The 22,014-nt window shown below is 43.7% G+C and overlaps 1 protein-coding gene across 9 annotated transcripts in view; it reads left to right on the top strand.

Moving 5' to 3' along the window:
* The window catches only part of rps6ka2 (ribosomal protein S6 kinase, polypeptide 2), a 426,863-nt gene that overhangs the window by 359,410 nt on the left and 45,439 nt on the right, over window positions 1-22,014 (top strand). For all 9 annotated transcript variants that reach the window (XM_043696117.1, XM_043696115.1, XM_043696114.1 and 6 more), the window contains one exon: window positions 19,292-19,422. In XM_043696117.1, the coding sequence (XP_043552052.1) occupies window positions 19,292-19,422 (131 nt within the window). The remainder of the gene's footprint in view (window positions 1-19,291; window positions 19,423-22,014) is intronic.

Raw genomic sequence — 22,014 nt, 5'->3', positions numbered from 1 at the left:
AGCTGTAGGTTTGATATCCAGACGTTTCATTACCTGGCTAGGTAACATCATCAGTGGTGACCTCCAATTGAAGCGAAGCTGTTGTCTCCTGCTTTCTATTTATATCTTTCTCCTGGATAGGGTTCCTGGGGTTTGTGGTGATGTCATTTCCTGTTCATTTCTTGTATGGAATTTTGTAGATGACGTTGGTTTTGTTGGGTCTTTTAAGTTTTTTAGTTTTTGTTTGAGAGTGTTGGTGTGTTTGTGTGCTACTAGGATTCCGAGGGGTCTTAGTAGTCTGGCTGTCATTTCTGAAACTTCTTTGATGTATGGTAAGGTGGTTAGGGTTTCTGGCTGTGTTTGGTCTGCTTGTCGTGGTTTGTTCCTGAGGAATCTGCGCACTGTATTTTTTGAGTATCCATTTTTCTTGAATACATTGTATAGGTGACTACTAAGACCCCTCGGAATCCTAGTAGCACATAAACCCACCAACACTCTCAAACAAAAACTAACAAACTTAAAATACCCAGTACAACCCATGGACAAAACCAACATCATCTACAAAATTCCATGCAAGGACTGCCACAAACACTACGTAGGACAAACAGGAAGAAAGTTAGCCACCAGGATACACGAACACCAGCTAGCCACAAAAAGACACGGCCCTCTCTCCCTTGTATTCCTATACACGGAGGAAAAAAACCACCATTTCGACTGGGACAACACATCTATCCTGGGACAGGCTAAGCAAAGACATGCCAGAGAATTCCTAGAGGCCTGGCACTCCCACCACAACACCATAAACAAACACATAGATCTAGATACCATCTATCACCCCCTCAGAAAACGAATAGGAAATGACATCACCACAAACCCCAAGAACCCCATCCAGGACAAACATATAAATAGAAAGTAGGAGACAACAGCTTCGCTTCACTTGGAGGTGGCCACTGATGATGTTACCTAGCCAGGTAATGAAACATCTGGATATCAAACCTACAGCTCAGCGAGCAAACCAACACCCTAAATTGCCATCATCTAGAAGGAGTAAGGCAGCAGATACATGGGAACATGATCACATGCAAGCTACCCACTATCGTGACTTAGAACTATATTGCAGTTCTTTCAGTTTCGTTGGATGAAAATCCTTGAACCTCCTTCCAAAAAGCATTGTGGGGTATCTACTGTAGTGGTTCAAGAAGGCAGCTCATCACTGACTTCTCCAGAGAAATTATGGGTGGCCAATAAATATCTAGTGATGCTCATATCCCATGAATAATTTTTTTAAAAATGCGCCTGCTGTGAGCTTAGCCATTTATATGAAGCAAAGGGGATTTCACTCCCTCGTTACAGTTGAATGTACAATATGTATTTCCTGGTGCCTTGTATTATAATGTTGCCTGAAGGAGGATATTATGATGGTGAGTGATAAAGACAAGGGAAAAAGAATGAGTCTGTTGATGAGTAGGAGATCTGGTTGAGGTTACTGGAATCACTCGTGAAGAAGCTGATCATGCAGAGCTTGTGCAAAATGGAACTTCCTATTATCCTATTTTCTCTTCTATTTCCTCCTCATATTCTTGTACCTCAGCTTCTTGTTCAGGCTGTTCTCTTGTGATGGTCAGGTTGTTCAGCCTTAAGCACATTTCCAAACATTTTGGTATCTGTCCCACTGAGTGCACCTTTCTAGAGCAGTCCAAGCAGGGAAGTGTTTCTTGAAGACATGGAGATTGTACCCTATAACATTCCCTCATTTTAGGTCTCCTTTGAATATATATATGGGATTCAAACCCGAACCATGAGCCAGACAATGCATCACCAGGTGAATGCCAGTTAACCTGACAGCAGGAAGGATTCCTTCATTCTTTAAAAGTTTGCTATTTCATCTATATTTGGCCCTCCATCGCAAGTCAAAGGCTGGCTACTAGGAGATAAGGGTAATCCCCTTGTGACATGGCTCATGATTAGGGTTTGAATCCCACATACATATTCAAAGGAAGGGAGTCTGTGTCTGAGGGGGTAGCTTCATTATCCACAGATCCACTATCAATCAGACCACAAGGTAATCCATCTGAATCAAATCACTTTGACCAATGACATAGAGACACATGAAGGCAGAACTCTTAAGCTTGCAAGACAGCACTCTCAGACTCCATTCAAACTGTTGGAAGCTGTTTGTACTACAATGGAAGTTGTGACATTGGCCACAAGACATTGCTTCATGGTGGGCTTCACAAGTATGACAATGGAAGTGACTACCAGTTCCATATTTGAAAGGGTAGGGTTGAAGATCAATGAAAAGTCCTTTGCCAAGTTGGTACAGACTCCTCCAACCTCCTTGACATTGTTTTCTGGCAAACTTGCCATTGTACCGATTATTTCAGTGTACGCAACTATAGTGATTTGAGCCAGATTGATCTCGTTGACTATATGGTAGTTGATTGGGGTTATTAACATGGGCCAATATAACCAGGACAGATCTTCAGGGAGAGGTAGTCACCAAGGGGCATGGACTGCTTTGTTTCCCCTGCCAACTCTATTTTGATTTAACCTCTACCCTCCCCTTCATTTTTTTGATCACGCAGCATTGCCCTCTGAGAAGGGCACTGCCTGTCACTGGCCACTCGGATGTTTCCTTTCTTCTTGGTGGTGGTGCATAAATAAAGATTTACCCACTTGTTGGTTTTCACTGTGTCAGACACCTGCACACACAAGAAAAAATAAACACAAAAAAACCCAGAGGATTAAAAAATATATAACTCGGAGATTAGAAATAAAAAGAAAAATATGTAAACAGGGAATTTAGAATTTCCTCATTTCAGGGAAAAGCAAACCAAAACACAAAAAAAAACCAAGACAGATCTTCAGGAGAGGTGGGCACCACAGGGCATAGACTGCTTTGCTTCCCCCTTCAACTCTACTTTGAGTTAACCCCTATCCTCCCCTTCACTTCTTTGTTCATGCAGGCTTTGCCCAAAAGGAACGAGGCACAGCTTGTCACTGGACACATATAAAACCAGGAGAGAGGTGGACATCATCCGGAATGGAGTGATTTTTTTCCCCTCCAATTCTATTTTGATTTAATCACTACCCTCCCCTTTGCTTTTCTCACATAAGCTTTGCTCGCTGTGGGCTTTGCTTGTCACTGGTTCATTGGCCTCACATGTGCCTTTACTTGTGGTGGAATATTCATAAAGTTATTTTCACTTGGTGTTTTTCACTGTATCCTGCACCTGCACACACAAAAATAGGGTTGTATAGAATATGAGCACTACTGCTGTATGGCAGAAGTGTGGAGGGAGGGGGTGGGGAAGCAAACAAAAATATAACAGCAGATGGAGAATCTTCAAAAAAATATATAACCAGGAGATTAGAATCTCCTCAGTTCAAGACTGCACCGCCAGAGTTATATTTCCCTCTCCACCCCTATCCGCTTTCCATAAAGACCATTCCCTCTGCAACTCCCGTGCCAGGCACCTTCCCTTGCCACCGCAGGAATTTCAAAAACTGTGTCCAGACCTCCCCCCTCAGCTCCGTCGAAGCCCCAAAGGACCTTCCACATCCATCAGAGTTTTACCTGCACTTCCACACAAGTCATTTACTGTAGCCGTTGCTCTTGAAGCAGTCTCCTCTACACTGGAGAGACAGGGTGCATATTTGCAGAGCACTTCAGAGAACATCTCCAGGACACCAGCACCAATCAGCCCCACCGGCCCTTGGCCAAACACTTCAACTCTCCCTCCCACTCCGCCAAGGACCATGCAGGTCCTGGGCCTCCTCCATTTCCACACCCTAATCACCCAACGCCAGGAGGAAGAACACATCTTCTGCTTTGGGATCCTTCCAACCACATGGCATCAATGTGGAGTTCACCAGTTTCCTCATTTCCCCTCTTCCCACCTTATCCCAGATCCAACCTTCCAACTCGGCATCACTTTCATGACCTGTCCTATCTGTCCATCTTCCTTCCCACCTATCTGCTCCACCCTCGTCTCTGACCTATCACCTTCACCCCCACCTCCATCTGCCTATTGCATTCCCAGCTACCTTCTCCCCATCCCCTCTCCTTCCCATTTATCTCTCAGCCCCCTTGGCTCACAAGCCTCATTCCTTATGAAGAGCTTATGCCTGAAGCATCGATTCTCTTACTCCTTGGATGCTGCCTGACCCGCTGTGCTTTTCCAGCACCCACAATCTCGACTCTGATCTGGCTGGCCACAGCCAGTGTACTGAGAAAAATAAATATAACCAGGAGATTTGAACCTCTGCAGTTCAGGTGACTGGCTCTGAGCTGGCCGGTCACAGCCAGTGTATTGTGTGAACTAATGAATTGAAGGATGATTTGATAATGGGACCCAGCCTCTGAGCTGCTGTTTTTGTATGTGGGTACTGGACTGAATCTTTATATATGGATTGAGCCTTTATGGGTTTGCATTATGCCTTTGTGTGATTACCATGCCATTTCAGTGGACCATGTCCTTGCGGGTGGACTAACATGCTGGTGTGGACCATGCCCTTATGTGCGAATTATGTATTGTCTGTGCAGACTCTGCCTTTATGGTTGGACTCTGAATGTGTTTGGACTGTGCCTCTGCGTAAGCCCTGGAGAGCTGGCCCAACCAATAGGTTTGGTCTGTGTGGAGGCCGACCAACAGCCCTGGGGAATGTGTGTTTGTCTGTAAACTTTGTGCTACTGATTGATATGAGATATGCTTCTGCACAATGTGTTGTGTTAATGCTTCTGCTTTTCAGTAAATTGTCTGATGTATAGTGCCTTTGCCATATATCGTGTTTGAGACACTGTAACTTTATGTGAACTTGGAACTTACTGTTTATAATGCAATGTGCTTTTGCGCCATGTGTCGTGTTCACGGCACTGTTGTCTAATGTGGACATAAATTTACTGTTTAAACAGAGATGTTCTTCTGTAGAATGTTCTTTGTCAATGTATCCATTTTCAGGGATTTGTTCTCGATGTGTTGTGAATGATGTTATGTGTTGTGTCTGACACTGTAATCTATGTAAGCTTTGAATAAAAAAGTACAAAAAATATAATCAGCAGATTAGAATCCCTCCATTTCAGGTGACTGACCCTGAGATGGCTGGCCACAGCCAGTGTACTGTGCATACGTAAAGAAAGGGTGACCTGGTGACAGGATACCAGTCACTGTGCAGTTATTTCAGTAACCAGTAGCCTTCTTGTATAGGCCAAACCCTCAATGTCCTTATTTGGGTCTATAACAGCAGAAGTTTGTATGGCATTCCACTCCTTTGAGCTGCAATATGTGCTACCCTTATTCTATCCTGGCCGTAGGCCACTCTTGTACAATGTCTCACAATGTGCAGACCTCACCACTAAGCCATCCTGTATAGTATATTGTCAGTATGTGAGCAGGTGTCTGTGAGTGTTAAAGCACCGATGGTGTTTCCTCTTCATTGTTATTTTCCTTCACTCCAATATTTTTGCTTCTATTGCTGCCTGGTCAGGTTGCAGTTCTTGGATAACTGAAAGAAGGAAGGCAGCAGGGATTGTTGTGGTAAGAGAGATGGGAATAAGTCATACAAACATCTAAAATAGTAACAAATGTAGATCATTTGGCCCCTAGAGCCTATTCCCCATTCAATAAAATCATCTATTGGTGTTTCAAATTCCACATTTCCATTTACCCCCAATAATTCTTGAATCCCCTGCCTAACAAGAAGCTATCCAAATCTGTCTTAAAAATATTCAATAACCTCACCCCTACTTCCTTCTGAAGCACCAGTTCCAAAGTGACATAACCATTAGTGAAAAAAGCATATTCTCAAATCTGTCCTGAAAGAGGTGAGCCGTAATTTTAAAACAATGCTTTCTAGTCCTGGACTGTCCCACAAGTGGAAACACCACCAGCAGAAGGGATTGTGCAATGAGGATGAGGATGAGGAGGAGGAGGAGGAGGAGGAAGAAGAGGTTAACTATGGGATACCTTCAAGATAAATGGTTTCAGCTTCAGTCATGTCAACTTCAATGATATCAAGCACTGTCTTCTTCTTGGAGTCAGAATAAGCAGCTCTGACTCCCCCTGACTATGAATTGTTGCTTCTGGATGTGCACCACATTGTCCTACAAGACAGAAAGAAGAGTATCAACAAACATCTTAAGCCTTTGAAATTTTGGTAGAGGGATAAATCAAATTAAAATGAAGGAACAAATTCATGGCCTAAAATTATTGAATTCAATGTGGTGTTTTGAAGGCTGTAAAATACCTAAGCAAAAAACGAGGTGCTCATCCTTCAATTTATGTCGAGCTTTGTTGGAACACAGAGACAGAAATGTTAGCAAGTGATCAGAATGGTATAGTGAAATGTCTCATTTTCCAGCCTGACTAAACAGGGGTTCAACCCAAACTTCCCTGGTCAGACCATATCTTATTCCAAATGCTGTTTACCCATTATCTCTTTATGCTCACTAACCTAAATTGCCTTCCTCATTTCTTCCTTTGTCCCAACTAGCGTTACAAACCTCTCCAAACTCTGAATTCCTCCAATTTTGAAGTCATGTCCATCCACGATGTTAAATATTAAACAATTAGCAACAACAATTGTTGTAACACCGAGGCCTCAGAGTTCTGGATTTCTCAGCCTAAATCGCTCAACACCTCCAAATCTTTGCTGTCCATTGAGCACTCCTTAAAATCTATTCCAATCAATATTACTCTTAATTCTTGTGTGATTCAGAATCAAATTTTGTTTGAGAATGCTGTTGGATTTGTGTATTGCATTAAGTGTGCTATTTTAGCACATTATTGTTTTTGTATTTGTAATAAATTGTGTGCCTTCAGTTTCCTTTCTGTACTGCAGACACACTCACTATTACAACAGAATTTATAGTTATAGGGAAAAGCAGAAAAGGAAGTCTCCATTTCCTGTGATTAGGTTAAGGCATGGAACTTACATCATCCATCCATCATGTTTCAAGAAACATGTAGCCTCCAAATGTCCAAATTGCTGGGGAGGAAGAATGCTAGCACTTCCAAGTGTAAGTGTACCACCTTCCATTTTGGGGAGGACACATAAATAAGAGACGAGCTTACCAATCGCTGAAGCATTTGGGAATAAGAGACTTTACACCTGCTTCATATAGGCAAAAGTGAGGACTGCCGATACTGGAAACCAGAGTTTAGATCAAAGTGGTGCTGGAAAAGCACAGCAGGTCAGGCAGCGACCGAGGAGTAGTAAAATCGAGTTTTCGGGCAAAAACCCTTCATCAGGAATAGAAACAGGAAGCCTCCAGGATGGAGAGATAAATGGTGGAGGGAAGTGGGGTGGGGGGGGGGAGGTGAGGAGTGGGGGGAGAAGATAGCAAAACGGCTACCTTCTCCCGAGCCTCACTCCCCACCCCCATTTATCTCTCCACCCTGGAGGTTTCCTCCCTCTATTCCTGGTGAAGGACTTTTGCCTGAAATGTTGATTTTTCTGCTCCTCGGATGCTGCCTGAACTGCTGTGCTTTTCCAGCACCACTCTGATCTAAACACCTGCTTCATATCTCCACTTTAACATTGATTCAATGTGTGGAAATTATAAATATTTTCTCCCAAAATATAAAGTCCTTGTCTATAAGCATCCTTCCCTACTTAGAGATCCAGTACCACAGATGACCCAGTTTTAATCAGAGTCCCTGGCCTCACATCCATTAGTTCTGACCCCATTGCTCCTAGATCTGACCCAAACTCCATTGACCTCTCATTGCTATTTACTCTCCCGAGGCCTTTAACATATTCCTTCCACAGCACCTCCCCAGTAGCCAATCACTTCTATCAGTCATCTGTATGGCGTTTTCCTGCAGCACTGATGCTGTGTTAATGTGGGAAAGCAACACACAGGAGTTTGATTCTTAGATCCTTCCACAGATAATTATCGTATAGATTACACCCAAATATCGGCACTCCCAGATTTCCTGACCATGATGTCCAAAACCCAAGTTTCCTGCAACTTAAAACAAATGGCTTCAAATACCTTCTACAAATTTGGTACTAAGGTAATGGACTCCAACAAAATTTGGATGGCACGGTGGCACAGTGGTTAGCACTGCTGCCTCACAGTGCCAGAGACCCGGGTTCAATTCCCGCCTCAGGCGACTGACTGTGTGGAGTTTGCATGTTCTCCCCGTGTCTGCGTGGGTTTGCTCCGGTTTTCTCCCACAGTCCAAAGATGCACAGGTCAGGTGAATTGGCTGTGCTAAATTTCCTGTAGTGTTAGGTAAGGGGTATGGGTGGGTTACGCTTCGGCGGGTCGGTGTGGACTTGTTGGGCCGAAGGGCCTGTTTCCACACTGTAATGTAATCTAATCTAAAATTACTCTCTATAGCCTAGACATTTGACCTCATGGCATCATTTTTCTGATGTGTATGTCCCAAATGACCACTCTTTTGCTTTATGATATTTGCTAGTATGCGGTACTGGTTAAGGATTTTTTTGAAGATAATTTGCTGGAATTGGGGAATAAAAAAATATAAGATTTTGGGAGTTATCTGCAGGCTTCCTGATAGTTGAGATAAACTAGCGGAATATGATTAACTAAGAGAAATTTGTTTCAAAGGTAGTGCAGTCATAATAGCAAATTCTAATTTTCCCAGAAACTGTGAGAAATAGCTTAAGTTCCAAAGGCAACAGATTTATTGACTGTATTCAAGTCACTTTCTGAAGCAATTAAGAATCGATAAAACCAGGCATATTAGACCTGTGGTGAGTAATGAGCATCAGAAAAATTAATTTAAACAATGGTTTAACAGTGAGTGAACATCTAGCCAACAGTGATTGTAATATGGTAGGATTTAATACCAGACTGAGAGGAAAAAAAGGTGAGTCACAACCAAGATAATTAAACTTAGATAATGTTGACTTTGAAAGGTTTGCAGAACTGATAACGTAAAAATACAGAACAACTAAAAATAAAACCTGCATAAAGTTATGTAATTCAACAACCTTGGTCAACAGAAGAAATGAGCAATGGGAAAGAACTAGAAGAAAAGGGCTTATTCAAATGGAAAACAAAGTGTTGATACCATGGACTAAAGGTGATATCAAAAATAGGAAGTGGACTTCTCAAATTTGGCGGTGTCAATTTTGGGAGTTTCATGAGGAGGTTCTCTCTGTGAGCACTAGCAACATTTCTCATGCAATTTTATGCTGCTCACCTCATTAAGATGATCCATACCACCACTCTCCCAATTTTGTGCACTGACCAGCTGTGTTAGCCACTGCCAGAACCATCCAGGATTTCCAACACCAATACCATATTTGAAGCCAAGCTTCACCCAGGTAAAAGATTGCAAGCCAGGGACTGCACTTCTGTCAAGACTTGTTCCACAGATGGCTGAGACACAATGGCACCACACTTTACTGAAAGAGACCTGGAATCCTGGTGGATGGGAAAAATGTCCTCTTTCCTCAAGACTGGCTAATGTTGAAACTGCTCACATCTTCTATCAAAGTTGATGGTCCAACACTCTCACTACTGCATGCAACATCTTCCTCAATCCCTACTTCTCCAAAATTACAGACCCTGCATCCCCCTGCTCTGCTTACTCACTCACCCATCAAACTGCTACACCTTTCCCTCATTTGCACCAACGCTAAAAACTGTGACAGTCACTTTCATCACACTCAATCCGTCCTTTCCTCTTATTCCATGGGAAAGCTGTCTATAATAGGATAGAGTGGGGCCATCCAACATTAATCTACTGATTCCCTGCAAAGATAAAATCCTTGCTTCATTAGAGGAGTGTGATTGCATATGTAGGGATGTCGAGACCTCCATGTCCCAGCAACCAAATAGGACTCATTACTGAGCGCTGTGCTGCTTTTCCATGACATGAATGTATTCCTAACATGTTCTTTTCACAACCTACTCCTGCTCTCATCTTCCACAGGCCTGAGCAACATTCATACAACCTGCACCTCAAACAAAGTGAACACTCCAGTTATCACCTCCACCTCTACTTCTGAGGCAGAAGTCACAGAACTCTCAGAGCATGCGATCGCAAGTCTGTCTCCTGCACTCTCCATCTACTCAAATACTGACATCTCAGTGGCTATTTTATCCAGATTAGAGTCTGGAGAGTAGACCTCTGGAGATCAGGCACCTGCACAGCCCCAGAGAGGAGAGGACTGCTTGGTGTTGACCATTAACAACTTTATTAAATTGTACATAGAGACAAAGGAACAGCAGCACATTTGTGGAGACACTCAGAAAGCTGGATCAAAGGTTGGAGGAATCCGTCAACATGATCAGCACTGACCTGGCTCCCACATGTGTGAAGTTAGTCACCTCCAGGAAGAGTTGGCAGCTACCGGTGGTAGCCATGTCCAACAGAATGCTTATTAGCTGCCGGAGACATACACAGACATGCCATTCTAACTACTGATGATCAACAGAAATGACAAGGCAATATTGAGGAACATTAGCCTTCCTGCAGGTAGCACTTCCTCACAAGAAGACAAGATGGTGTCAGCAAGCACCCAAATGGAAGACATGCTATGTACAAGGGGAAGTATTCTGTCAGGACACTCCAAAGTGCATGGTGCTTCCACACTGCCTGTGATCCCTGATTGTGCAGACATTACAAACAATGAGAATAAGACTGCAGCTGACATGGACACCTAAAGCACATTTCGGCTGTCTATCACAGCTAGAATATTGTATGCAGTTCTGGAATGTACATTCCAGTGCTATCAGATCCCTCCTGTAGAGGGTGCAGAGGAGATTTAGCATGATGTTGCTAGGGCTGGAGAGTTTTAGTTATGAAAAGAAAATAGACTGTGGCTGTTTTCTTTGGAACGGAAGAGACTAAGGGGTACATCATTGAGATGTATAAAATTATGTGGGGCATAGATTGGAAGGCACTTCTCCCTTTGGTGGGGAATCAATGACCAGGAAGTGTAGATTTAAGCTAAGGGGCAGGAGGTTTAGAGGGGATGTGAGGATTTGTTTCCATCGTGATGCTGGTAGGAATCTGGAACTCACTGCCCAGTAAGTAAAGGGAAAACCCCTTACATCATATAAAGGAAGATGTAGATGTGCACTTGTGATGCCAAGGCATATAAGGTTCTGGGCAGAGTGCTAGAAAATTGGACAAGAGTAGTTAGATCGAGAGTGTGGTGCTGGAAAAGCACAGCAGGTTAGGCAGCATCCAAGGCGCAGGAGAATTGATGTTTCAGGCAAAAGTCCTTCCTCAGGAATGAGGCTGGCGGGCCAGGGGACTGAGAGATATAAAGGGGGGGGGGTTGGGTGGGTGGAGAAGGTAGCTGGTGATAGGTAGATGAAGGTTGGGGAGAAGGTCATAGAGGAGGGTGAAGCGGATAGGTGGGAAGGAAGATTTAGATTAGATTAGATTTCCAATTGTATGGAAACAGGTCCTTTGGCCCAACAAGTCCACACCAACCCTCCGAAGAGCAACCCACCCAGACCTATTCCCCTACATTTACCCCTGACTAATGTACCTAACAGTATGGACAATTTAGCATGGCCAATTTACCTAACCTGCACATCTTTGAATTGTGGGAAGAAACCGGAGCACCCGGAGGAAACCCATGCAGACACGGGGAGAATGTACAAACTCCACACAGACAGTTGCCCAAGGTGGGAATTGAACCTGGGTCCCTGGCGCTGTGAGGCAGCAGTGCTAACCACGAGCCACCTGCCCATATGGACAGATCAAGAGGGCAGTACCTATTTGGAGGCTTGGGAGTGGGAAAAGGTGGGGGAAACTGGTGAAATCCACATTGACCCTGTGTGGTTGCAGGGTCCCAAGGCGGAAGATGAGACATTCTTCCTCCAGGCATCGGGTGGCTAGGGTTTGCGGTGGAGGAGACCCAGGACCTGCATGCCCTTGAGAGTGGGAGGAGGAATTAAAATGTTCAGCCACAGGCTGGTGGAGTTGGTACGGGTGTCCTAGAGGTGTTCTCTGAAATTATCTGCAAGTTGGCTTCCTGTCTCCCCGATGTAGAGGCGACCGCATCGGGTACGACGGATACAGTAGATGATGTGTGTGGAAGTACAGGTAAATTTTTGTCAGATGTGGAAGGATCCTTTAGGGCCTTGGATGGAGGTGAGAGGGGAGTATGGATGCAGGTTTTGGACTTCTTGATTTGGCAGGGGAAAGCGCCGTGAGTGGGGTGTGGGCTGGTGGGGGCGTGGATCTGACAAGGAAGTCACGAAGGAAATAATCTCTCCAAAACACAGATGGGGTGGGCAGGGAAATATATCCCTAGTGGTGGGGTCTGTTTGTAGGTGGTGAAAGTGGCAGAGGATGATGAGATGTATCTGGAGGTTGGTGGGGTGGAAGATGAGGATCAGGAGGTTTCTGTCCTTGTTGCAATTGTAAGTGTGGCAGAGGTGCAGGAAGTGGAGGAGATGTGCTGGAGGATATCGTTGACCATGTGGGAAGGGAAATTGCAGTCTTTGAAGAAGGAGGCCATCTATGATGTTCTATGTTGGAATTTGTCCTCCTGGGAGCAGATGAGGTGGAGGCAGAGGAATTGGGAAACATGGCATCTTTACAGGAGGCAAGATGAGAGGAGGTGTAATCCAGGTATCTGTGGGTGTCAGTGGGTTTGTAGTAGATATCCATGTTGAGTCGGGCGCCAAATATGGAAATGGAGAGGTCCAGGAAGGGGAGGGAGGCGTCCGAGATGGTCCGGGTGAGAGTTTGAGGTCAGGGTGGAAGGTGTTGGTGAATTTGATGAACTGTTCAATCTTTTCATGAGAGCATGAGATAGTCCCATTACAGTCATCAATGTAGTGGGGGAAAAGATGGGGAATGGTGCCAGTGTAGCTGCGGAAGATGGACTATTCCACGTGCCTGATGAAGAGACACCCATGCGGGTGCCCATGGCTACCCCTTTGGTTTGGATGAAGTGGGAGGATTGGAAGCAGAAGTTGTTGAGGGTGAGGACCAGTTCAGCTAGGCGAACGAGAGTGTCAGTGGAAGGTACTGGTTGGGACAGCGTGAAAGAAAGAAACAGAGGACTTGGAGGCCTTCGTCTTGGCAGATAAATGTGTAGAGGGACTGGATGTCTTTGGTGAAGATAAGGCCTTGGAGGCCGGGGAAACAAAAGTCTTGGAGGAGGTGAAGGGCATGAGTGGTGTCCCGAATGTAAGTGGGAAGTTCCTGGACTAAGGGGGACAGGATGGTGTCAAGGAATGCAGAGATGAGTTTGGTGGGACAATAGCAGGCTGAGACGATGGGTCGACCAGGGCAGTCAGGTTTGTGAATTTTGGGTATGAGCTGGTATTGTGCGGTGCGGGCTTCTCTGACTATGGGGTTGGAGGCTGTGGGTGGGAGATCCCCAGAGATGATGAGGTTGTAGATGGTCTGGAAGATGATGGTTTTGGCCTCCTCCATCACCAAACCCTAACCACCTGATGCCTAGAAAAAGAATGCCTCATCTTCTGCTTCGGGACCCTGCAAACACACAGGATCAATGTGGATTTCACCAGTTTCCCCACTTCCCCTTTTCCCACCTTACACCAGTCCCAAGCCTCCAACTTGGCACTGCCCTCATGACCTGTCCATCTCCCTTTCCACCTGTCTGCTCCACCCTTCACTCCAACTTATCACTTTTCCCCTCCACCTTCATCTACATATCACACTCCCAGCTACACTCCCCCTGTCCTACCCCCCTCCCATTCATCTCTCAGTCCCTCTGACCCATAAGCCTCATTCCTGATGAAGGGCTTATCCCTGAAACGTCGATTCTCCTGCTCCTCAGATGCTGCCTGACCTGCTGTGCTTTTTCAGCACTACATTCTTGACTCTGATCTCCAGCCCTCACTTTCTCCAAGTATAGTTAGGTGCTTATTTTTGATTGATGTCGACTGGATAGGCCAAGGGACATTTTTCTGTGCTGTAGACTAATACGAATTTTTTTTATTCATTCATGGAACGAAGGCATCACTAGCCAGGTCAATATTTACTGTCCACCCTTAATTGCCCAGAGGCCAGTTAAGAGTCAACCACATCGCTGTGAGTCTGGAGTCAGATGTAGACCAGACCAGGTAAGAATGGCAGTTTCCTTCCCTGAAGGACATTAGTGAACCAGATGGGTTTTTTTACTGACAATTGGCAATGAATTCATGATCATTGTTAGACTCTGAATTCCACCATCTGCCATGGGATTTGAACTCGCTTCACCAGAGCATTACTTGGGTTTCTGGATTAACAGTCCCATGATAATACCAATAGGTCATTGCCTCCTTTTGAATGTTATGATTACGGAGAAGTTGAGCAATAATGGAACAGAATCCTCTTCAATTGATAAATTCAGTTACATTATGATATGGTACTGTCAATGTGATCTGTGTACAGTCAGCTACATTGCCACAGCCTACTGCCCAGCTATAGAACTGACCTTGTCACAGGGATACAAATTGAAGTGTTGTGATCCCACACAAACTGCATTTATAACAGCCTTGAAACATTTGTAGGCTGAGGATTGAGAGACTCCACAAAGGTCCCCAGTGGATCCTTGGAAGCAGCCAGTAGCATAGTTTGGGGGATGGATTCGCGGATGTAGGTGGGAAGTGTGGGACAGCTGTCACCTTGATGGCACCAGGATAGGATGGCCACCCACCCCTTCAGATTATGCATTCTGCTCCAAGAAAAGTCTTCTGTGATTTCAGTCAGAGTCCTGGGAAATCCCCAGGCTGGGCAGACACTGCACTTCACTCATTTGGAGGAAATTGTCTGTCCTCTGCCTCCTGAGGGGACCTACTTACATGACATATTCATGTAGAGGCTGTTGCACAGCCGCTGGAGGTTTCCACAGGTATTGGGCTTGCTGGCACATTTTTTCTTGCTTCAATTTCCCTGCATATTCATTGTGTAGCAAGATCAATTGGTCACTGTTCCTCAGGATCTATGTAGGGAATATCAGAAACAGAATCAGTCTTTAGTAATGTGGGCACTCAGCGCTGGCAAATGAGTTTTCCATAATCCTCAATACAAAAGATCATGGTGGGGTCTGACAATGAGAGTTATTAATTGCCTCTGCATAGATTCTTGCCAGAGTATAAACTGTGTATAAACTCCAGGAAGAAAATATCAGTGTTTTCAATCCAGAAGTTAACGTCAAACTTCCTAATACTTCAGTTTAAGGAAAAGATTTTTTTCCATGGTCAGCATTATAAAAGGGATGATTTTAAGTCCAGTACAAGTGATCTTTTTTCTTTGTTTGGAACCTGTAAAGGAGTATTTAGTGATTAATGAGATGATGTCTTTACTGTGTGTTTAAAAATCTTTGAATTTGTGTTATAAGTGAATAGTTTGTTTGATTCTATTTTATCTTAATTTATTTCAGTGAACAAACTTCTGTTTTAATGTTAAAACAATTCTGACTCAGTGGGAGACCACTTAATTAAAACCAAACCAAAAAAAAATCTATCAAAGCAGGTTTCAGTCTGGGATCTGATGCATCCAGTAGCAATATTAAGTCAGGTAATAACAGTATGTAGATCATATTCAAATATATGCCGTTTTAGCCATGTTTCACACATATAGTGAGAGATTATAGGTGTAGTGGCATTATTGAAATCTTGTAACCCCCAACTCTACCCTCAAATTGCCTAGGAAAAAGAGCACTACATATAGCATGTGTATTGTCAAATACTTACCATTCAATGTGACAGGAATGTGCAGCTCTGCATCCTTGTACAGCCTATGGTATTTTGGAATATGGTTTAGAATTAAGCATGGAGGTGTCACTTTAAAGGTCATTCATGATTACTTCTGTTTGACTGCAATGACAGTGATTAGTTTATAATGATTAAAGGCATGATCAAGGTTGCTTGTGGCCAGGATTTTAATTTGACAAGAGTTGGTCACTGCATAAAGATCATTTGCAAATTCTATGATTAAAGGTATGTTTAACTTCTCATATGTAAGTCCCAAATATTGTAATTACTCCTCAAAGGGCCTCACATTACTCCGAAGTACAGCCTGCTCCCTCAGAGAAATAAATATTTACTCTGCCCAATCAGCTGTGGTGCATTGTGCATTTGCAGTTTAGAAGATGATTTCATAAGCATTGTTGGCTCAGTCTATTAATCTGGATCACCCCCAATCTTCAGGTTCCTTTTTGTATTGACTTCCTTGCCAACCCCAGCAAATTTGAGGTTCCCCATTTTCCCATCCAACCCTTTTATTTAACTCTTCATATCCTCACTTAACTCACTGAGCCCCAGGCCTACAGATTAGTAAAACCAAACATTGCACTGAACTGCCCCTCCCACCAATGCCACTGTGACTGTGAATGACACCCCGCCCCACTTCCACAGTGTCCTATGCCCTCCAATGGTCCATTGTCTTCCCCCTCAAATGTTGAGTTACACCCTACTTTATAATTACTGTCATTTCTGCATCAAGCAAGCTACCTTCGTTCTCCATTAGTGACGTCCCCACCATGCCAGTGGCTTCTGATAACCTCCTTGACTTTCAGTGAATAGATCCCCAGGAGAAGCCAAAGTTCAGCCAACCACTGGTCAGTTTAGAACAATAACAATCACTGAACCTGGCCAGACTCAAAAAGTGTGGTGCTGGAAAAGCATAGGTCAGGCAGCAGAAGAATCAAAGTTTCAGGCATAAGCCTTTTATCAGGAAGGTTACGGGGAAAGCTGGGGGAGGGGGAAGGAGAATTGTGAAGGGGGCTGAGCTTGGCCAGACCCCTGACTGATATCTGTGTAGCTCCCTGACTGACTGACTTCCTGCAAATCCCCAGACAGGTTGCGTTGGACCTGCAGCACTGACTGTGGCTCACTCCCCGGACTGGAATGAGGCAGATTTTCTGCAATAACCCCTGTGGATGGAAGGGCTGTGTGACACTGTAAGACTGGTTCTTGGCCAATGCCAACCCCTGTGGATGGAAGGGGTGTGTGCCACTGTAAGGCTGGTTCTTGGCCAGTGCCAACCCATGTGGATGGAAGGGGTGTGTGCCACTGTAAGGCTGGTTCTTGCCAATGCCAACCTCTGTTGATGGAAGGGCTGTGTGTCACTGTAGGGCTAATTCTTGGCCAATGCCACCTCTGCAAATGAAAGGGGTGTGTGTCACTGTAAGGCTGGTTCTTGGCCAATGCCAACCCCTGTGGATGGAAGGTGCGTGTATTACTGTAGGACTTATTCTTGGCCAATGCCAACCTCTGCAGATGGAAGGGGTGTGTGTCAATGTAAGGTTGGTTCTTGGCCAATGCCAACCACTGCAGATGGAAGGGGTGTGTGTCAATGTAAGATTGGTTCTTGGCCAATGCCAACCTCTGTAACGGAAGGGGTGTGTGCCACTGTAAGGTTGGTTCTTGGCTAATGCCAACCTCTGCAGATGGAAGGTGTGTGTGTCACTGTAAAGCTGGTTCTTGGCCAATGCCAACCTCTGCCAACCTGCAGTTGCAACAACTTGGCACCCTTTAGTTTCTCTCTGCTGCATGGGAAAATAGCAACCTTTATATAAATGATGTCATATTAGATAACCGTGAAATCTAAATGCATACAAATAAGAACTTCTCTGCTCACTTACAAGATTCTCATCTCACCATTGAAACCTTATGCTGTGATAGGCCTAGAGCCAGGATCTCCTGGTTATCGGTGAGACGGCAGTGGAGCTAGGGGCTCCTGGTTGTGGTAAGCCCAAAGCAGGACGCCTGGTTATCAGTGACGGGTCAGTGGCAGCAGAGTCAGAGTCTCCTGGTTGCAGGTTGAGTGTGGGTCCAGCATGGGACCCGGCATCGGCAGCTGTTGGCAAAGTGGTCCAAGCAATGAAGAGATGGAGCCTGAAAAGTGGCAACTCCAATGTTAGTGGGTCCAGTGCAGGTGACAGTAGAGGTTTCATTGGTCAGCCGGCTTAGGGTTCAGGACTCATGGTGGAGGTAGCAGAATGAAAATGGACCTTCTTTCAGCTTTATCTTTTCATTCTTAAAATGTTCAAATGGTGCCGGATTGTAACAGCAGTAGAAGCTTTTCACTGTATTTTATTATGTTGTTCATTGTAGAGTACAAGTGGCAGTAATTCATTCATCCATTATGTGGACAATCTGTATCTCATTATATATCACATTTTTCTGATCTTGCTGTAATTTCCTAACTGTCATGCCATTGCCTACGTCACTCTAGACCTGGAAAATTTCAGACCAAAGAAATGGACTGCAGTGATAAGGGAATAAAACAAAAAATAATTGAGGAATATTATGAACAATACAATTTTTTTTAACAAATGTATTAATAGAATATAGGCCCCTTTAAGAGGGGCATGGGTGATAGTGTAATGTAAATCAAAAATAGCAAAATATTAAATATTTATTATGTACCAGTTTTCCCAATCCAGAAACAGAAAAACAGCACCAGGGAGGAAAGGAATACCAAATTAACAGTGGAACTAATTAAATTATAAATCTTAAAAATTAAGGAAATAATAAGAATAAAGAGAAAGAGATTTCTACACAACGCAGCATGGTGCTATACCCAATGCATGCATAAGGTAAAAGCTTGCCAAGATACTAGTGATCTGGGACACCGGGAAAGGCCTGAACTGGAGCACGGGGCAAAAGAGCAAATTGTAGGATGGTCCTCGAATATATGAGTTGATTAGTTGCTTTGTCACAAGCAGTCACATAGCTGAAGCCATTGATCATTAAAATACATCTCAACATTACTCTATATGCATTACAATGAAGTCAGGAGCTCGTCAGGGATTCCTGGATTGTTAACCCGACATTGAACTAAAATTGCTTCCCCAGCCATACAAATAATAACAATGCTCAGACTCACCAATTCTAGGCATTTATTAGTAAACTGTGTCACAATCATTAAGGCTGCCATGTCAGTGAGTGAACACATGATGATTTGTAAGCTTTTCTCCTTGAAAAATATTAGACATAGTTAAATTTTTTTCAGTCCAAAGTATACTGTGTGCAAAAGTAATGAGGTGATAATCATAATGAGATGGTAATCAGTAATTTATGGTAATCAGTAATCAGGTGGCCCGGGTCAGAAGAATTACGAAGGGTTCCAGCAGAAAAGAATTTGCAGCACTCAGAAATATATTAAATCTGAAACCTGTCACAAGAGATTATGAAAGAAGTATATTTCACAATTCAAGCCTTTACTGTCAATCTGCATGTGAAGTTCCTACAATTAGTCTGGCACTTATGCAATGTAGTCCATGTCTGTAATACTAATCTTTAATAATGTCCTGTTGAACAACACGTTGGAAAGACTTGCGCAATAGAACTTTATTTTTTAATTCTGCATCAACTGCTCCAATTGATCTATCGACTTTCTTTTCGCAGACTCACCTGGCGTGCCTCCAAGTGCCAACACACATCAGCTTTTCCGAGGTTTCAGTTTTGTCGCCACCAACCTTGGCCAAGAGCATACACAGTCTGACTCTCGACAACTGATTGACCATTCAATTGTGCAGGTCAGATAGTTCTTAAGATCTTAACAATAAAAGCAATGGAGTTAGCTAAACAGGAAGTTATTCCCTCATACTATCAATATTTTCAGTGGGCAAAATGCACGAGCTAGTATCTATAGATATGTTAACAAATCTGTAATAGAGGTAGTGAGTTGACGATGCTGAAGCTTGAACAGTATATACTAGATGCATCTAATTTGATTATGAATGCAACAATCTCAGGCATTCTTAAATAGCTATTAGCTATTAGAAAATTAAGTAGGGTATTATTCTGTGCTGAGAATAAGAAGCACTGTTTATCTCATGATGAGATGCAAAACATGTATGTAAATGAAGAATAATATTAAATTTTGGGCATAATAATCAAAGGTACATCCAAATAGTATCAAAAGGAACAATTATGAGCAGGCATTTTTGAATATAAACCAACTATCAATTTCAAAATTTGCATTTTCATGATTCAAACTTGCTTTTAAAATTGTTCAATATGCAATTAACCTTAACCTTACATACAAGATAGTGCTATCTTAAATGACTATTTAATTGTAATCTGTTGAAAAAGATCAGTTAATAAAAGAAGACATTATCCTGAAGATGATTGATTTTCAAAATGTTTTACATTGGAAAATAAGGAAATTTTGAATCCTTTGATCGTGAAATGTTTATTTGTTAGAATTCTCATCACATTGAGCTGGAGAGTTAAATATTAGAGGTGGAATATCTCCATTAGATTGATTAGCTATGCAAAGCACAAAGGTAGTAAAAAATCACCTTATCACGAAAACTATTGCCTTTATCATTTATCTCTCATAGCAAACATCCATAGGCAGGCAACACAACCTTTAGCACTCTCAATCCTGATCACAGAGAACAGTGTCGATACCTCTAACTACACTATCCCCGATTACAACAGCATTTCTCTTCTCTCACCCCACTTGAATGGCTTGTGGCACCAACTGCACTGAACAGTCAACTTTCTAGTAGGCATTTTTTCTCCAGTCCCACAGAGCATGTTTTTTATTTATTCATTTATGGGATGTGAATATCATTGGCTGGCTGGCAGGCATTTATTCATCCCTACTTGCTCTTGAGAAGGTCGTGGTAAGCCGCCTTCTTGAACCTCTGCAGTCCATCTGCTGTGGGTTAACCCACAATGCCATTAGGGAGGGAATTCCAGGACTTTGACCCAGTGACAGTGAAGGAATGGTGATATATTTCCAAGTCAGGATGGTGAGTGGCTTGAAGGGGAACTTGAATGTGGTGGTTCCCACATTTCTGCTGTCCTTGTCCTTCTAAATGGAAGTTGTCATGGGTTTGGAAGGTTCTGTGTGAGAATCATTGGTGAATTTCAGTGATGCACCTTATAGATAGTACACACTGCTGCTACTGAGCACTGGGGGTGGATGCTTGTGGCCAGTCAAGCAGGTTGCCTTCTCCTGAATGGTGTCAAGCTTCTTGAGTGTTGTTGGGACTGGACTCATCCAGACAAGTGGGGAATAATCCATCACAGTCCTGACTTATGCCTTGAAGATGGTGGACCGGTTTTGGGGAGCCAGAAGATGAGTTACTCGCTGCAGTATTCCTAGCCTCCAACCTGCTCTAGTATGTTTATGTGGTGAGTCCGGTTGAGTTTCTGGTCAATGATAACCCTCAGGATTTTGATAGGGGAGATTCAGTGATGGTAACACCATTGAATGTCAAGGGACAGTGGTTAGATTGTCACTTATTGGTTTTGGTCATAGCCCGGCATTTGTGTGGCATGAATGTTACTTACCACTTGTCAGTCCAAACTTGAATATTGTCTAGAGCTTGTTGCATTTGAATGTGGACTGCTTCAGTATCTGAGGAGTCGTGAATGGTGCTGAACATCAGCGAACATCCCCACTTCTGACCTTATGATGGAGGGAAGGACATTGATGAAACAGCTGAAGAAGATTGGGTCTCGGACACTACCCTGAGGAACCCCTGAAGACTTGTCCTGGAGGTGAGATGGCTGACTTCCATCAACCAAGACCATCTTCCTATTTGTCAGGTATGACTCCAACCAGTGGAGAGCCTGCCCCTGATATGCATTCATTCCAGTTTTGCTAAGACTCCTTGATGCCACACTTGATTGAATGCAGTTTCGATGCTAAGGGCTGTCATCCTCACCTCACCTCTGGAATCCAGCTCTTTTGTCCATGTTTGATCCAAGGTTGTAATAAAGTCAGGAGCTGAGTGGCCCTGACAGAACCCAAACTGGGCATCACTGAGCAGGTTATTGCTGAGCAGGTGCTGCTTGATAGCAATATTGATGACACCTTCCATCGCTTTACAGATCATTGAGAGTAGACTGATGGGCCAGGTTGGATCTGTCCTTCTTTTTATACACAGGATATACCTGGACAATTTTCCACATTGTCAGGTAGGTGCCAGTGTTATAACTGTACAAGAACAGCTTGGCTAGGAAAGCATCAAGTTCTGGAGCACAGGTTTTTTAGTAATATTGCCAGAAAGTTGTCAGGGCTTGTAGCTATTTCAGTATCCAGTGTCTCCTACCATTTGTTGGTATCACACGGAGGCTGAGGACTGGTATCTGTAAGGCTGGGGACCACT

The sequence above is a fragment of the Chiloscyllium plagiosum genome, chromosome 9 (assembly GCF_004010195.1).
Source record: "Chiloscyllium plagiosum isolate BGI_BamShark_2017 chromosome 9, ASM401019v2, whole genome shotgun sequence".
Classification (NCBI taxonomy): domain Eukaryota; kingdom Metazoa; phylum Chordata; class Chondrichthyes; order Orectolobiformes; family Hemiscylliidae; genus Chiloscyllium; species Chiloscyllium plagiosum.
The sequence above is the reverse complement of the archived record's forward strand: the minus strand, read 5'-3'. Positions and strand labels throughout refer to the sequence as shown.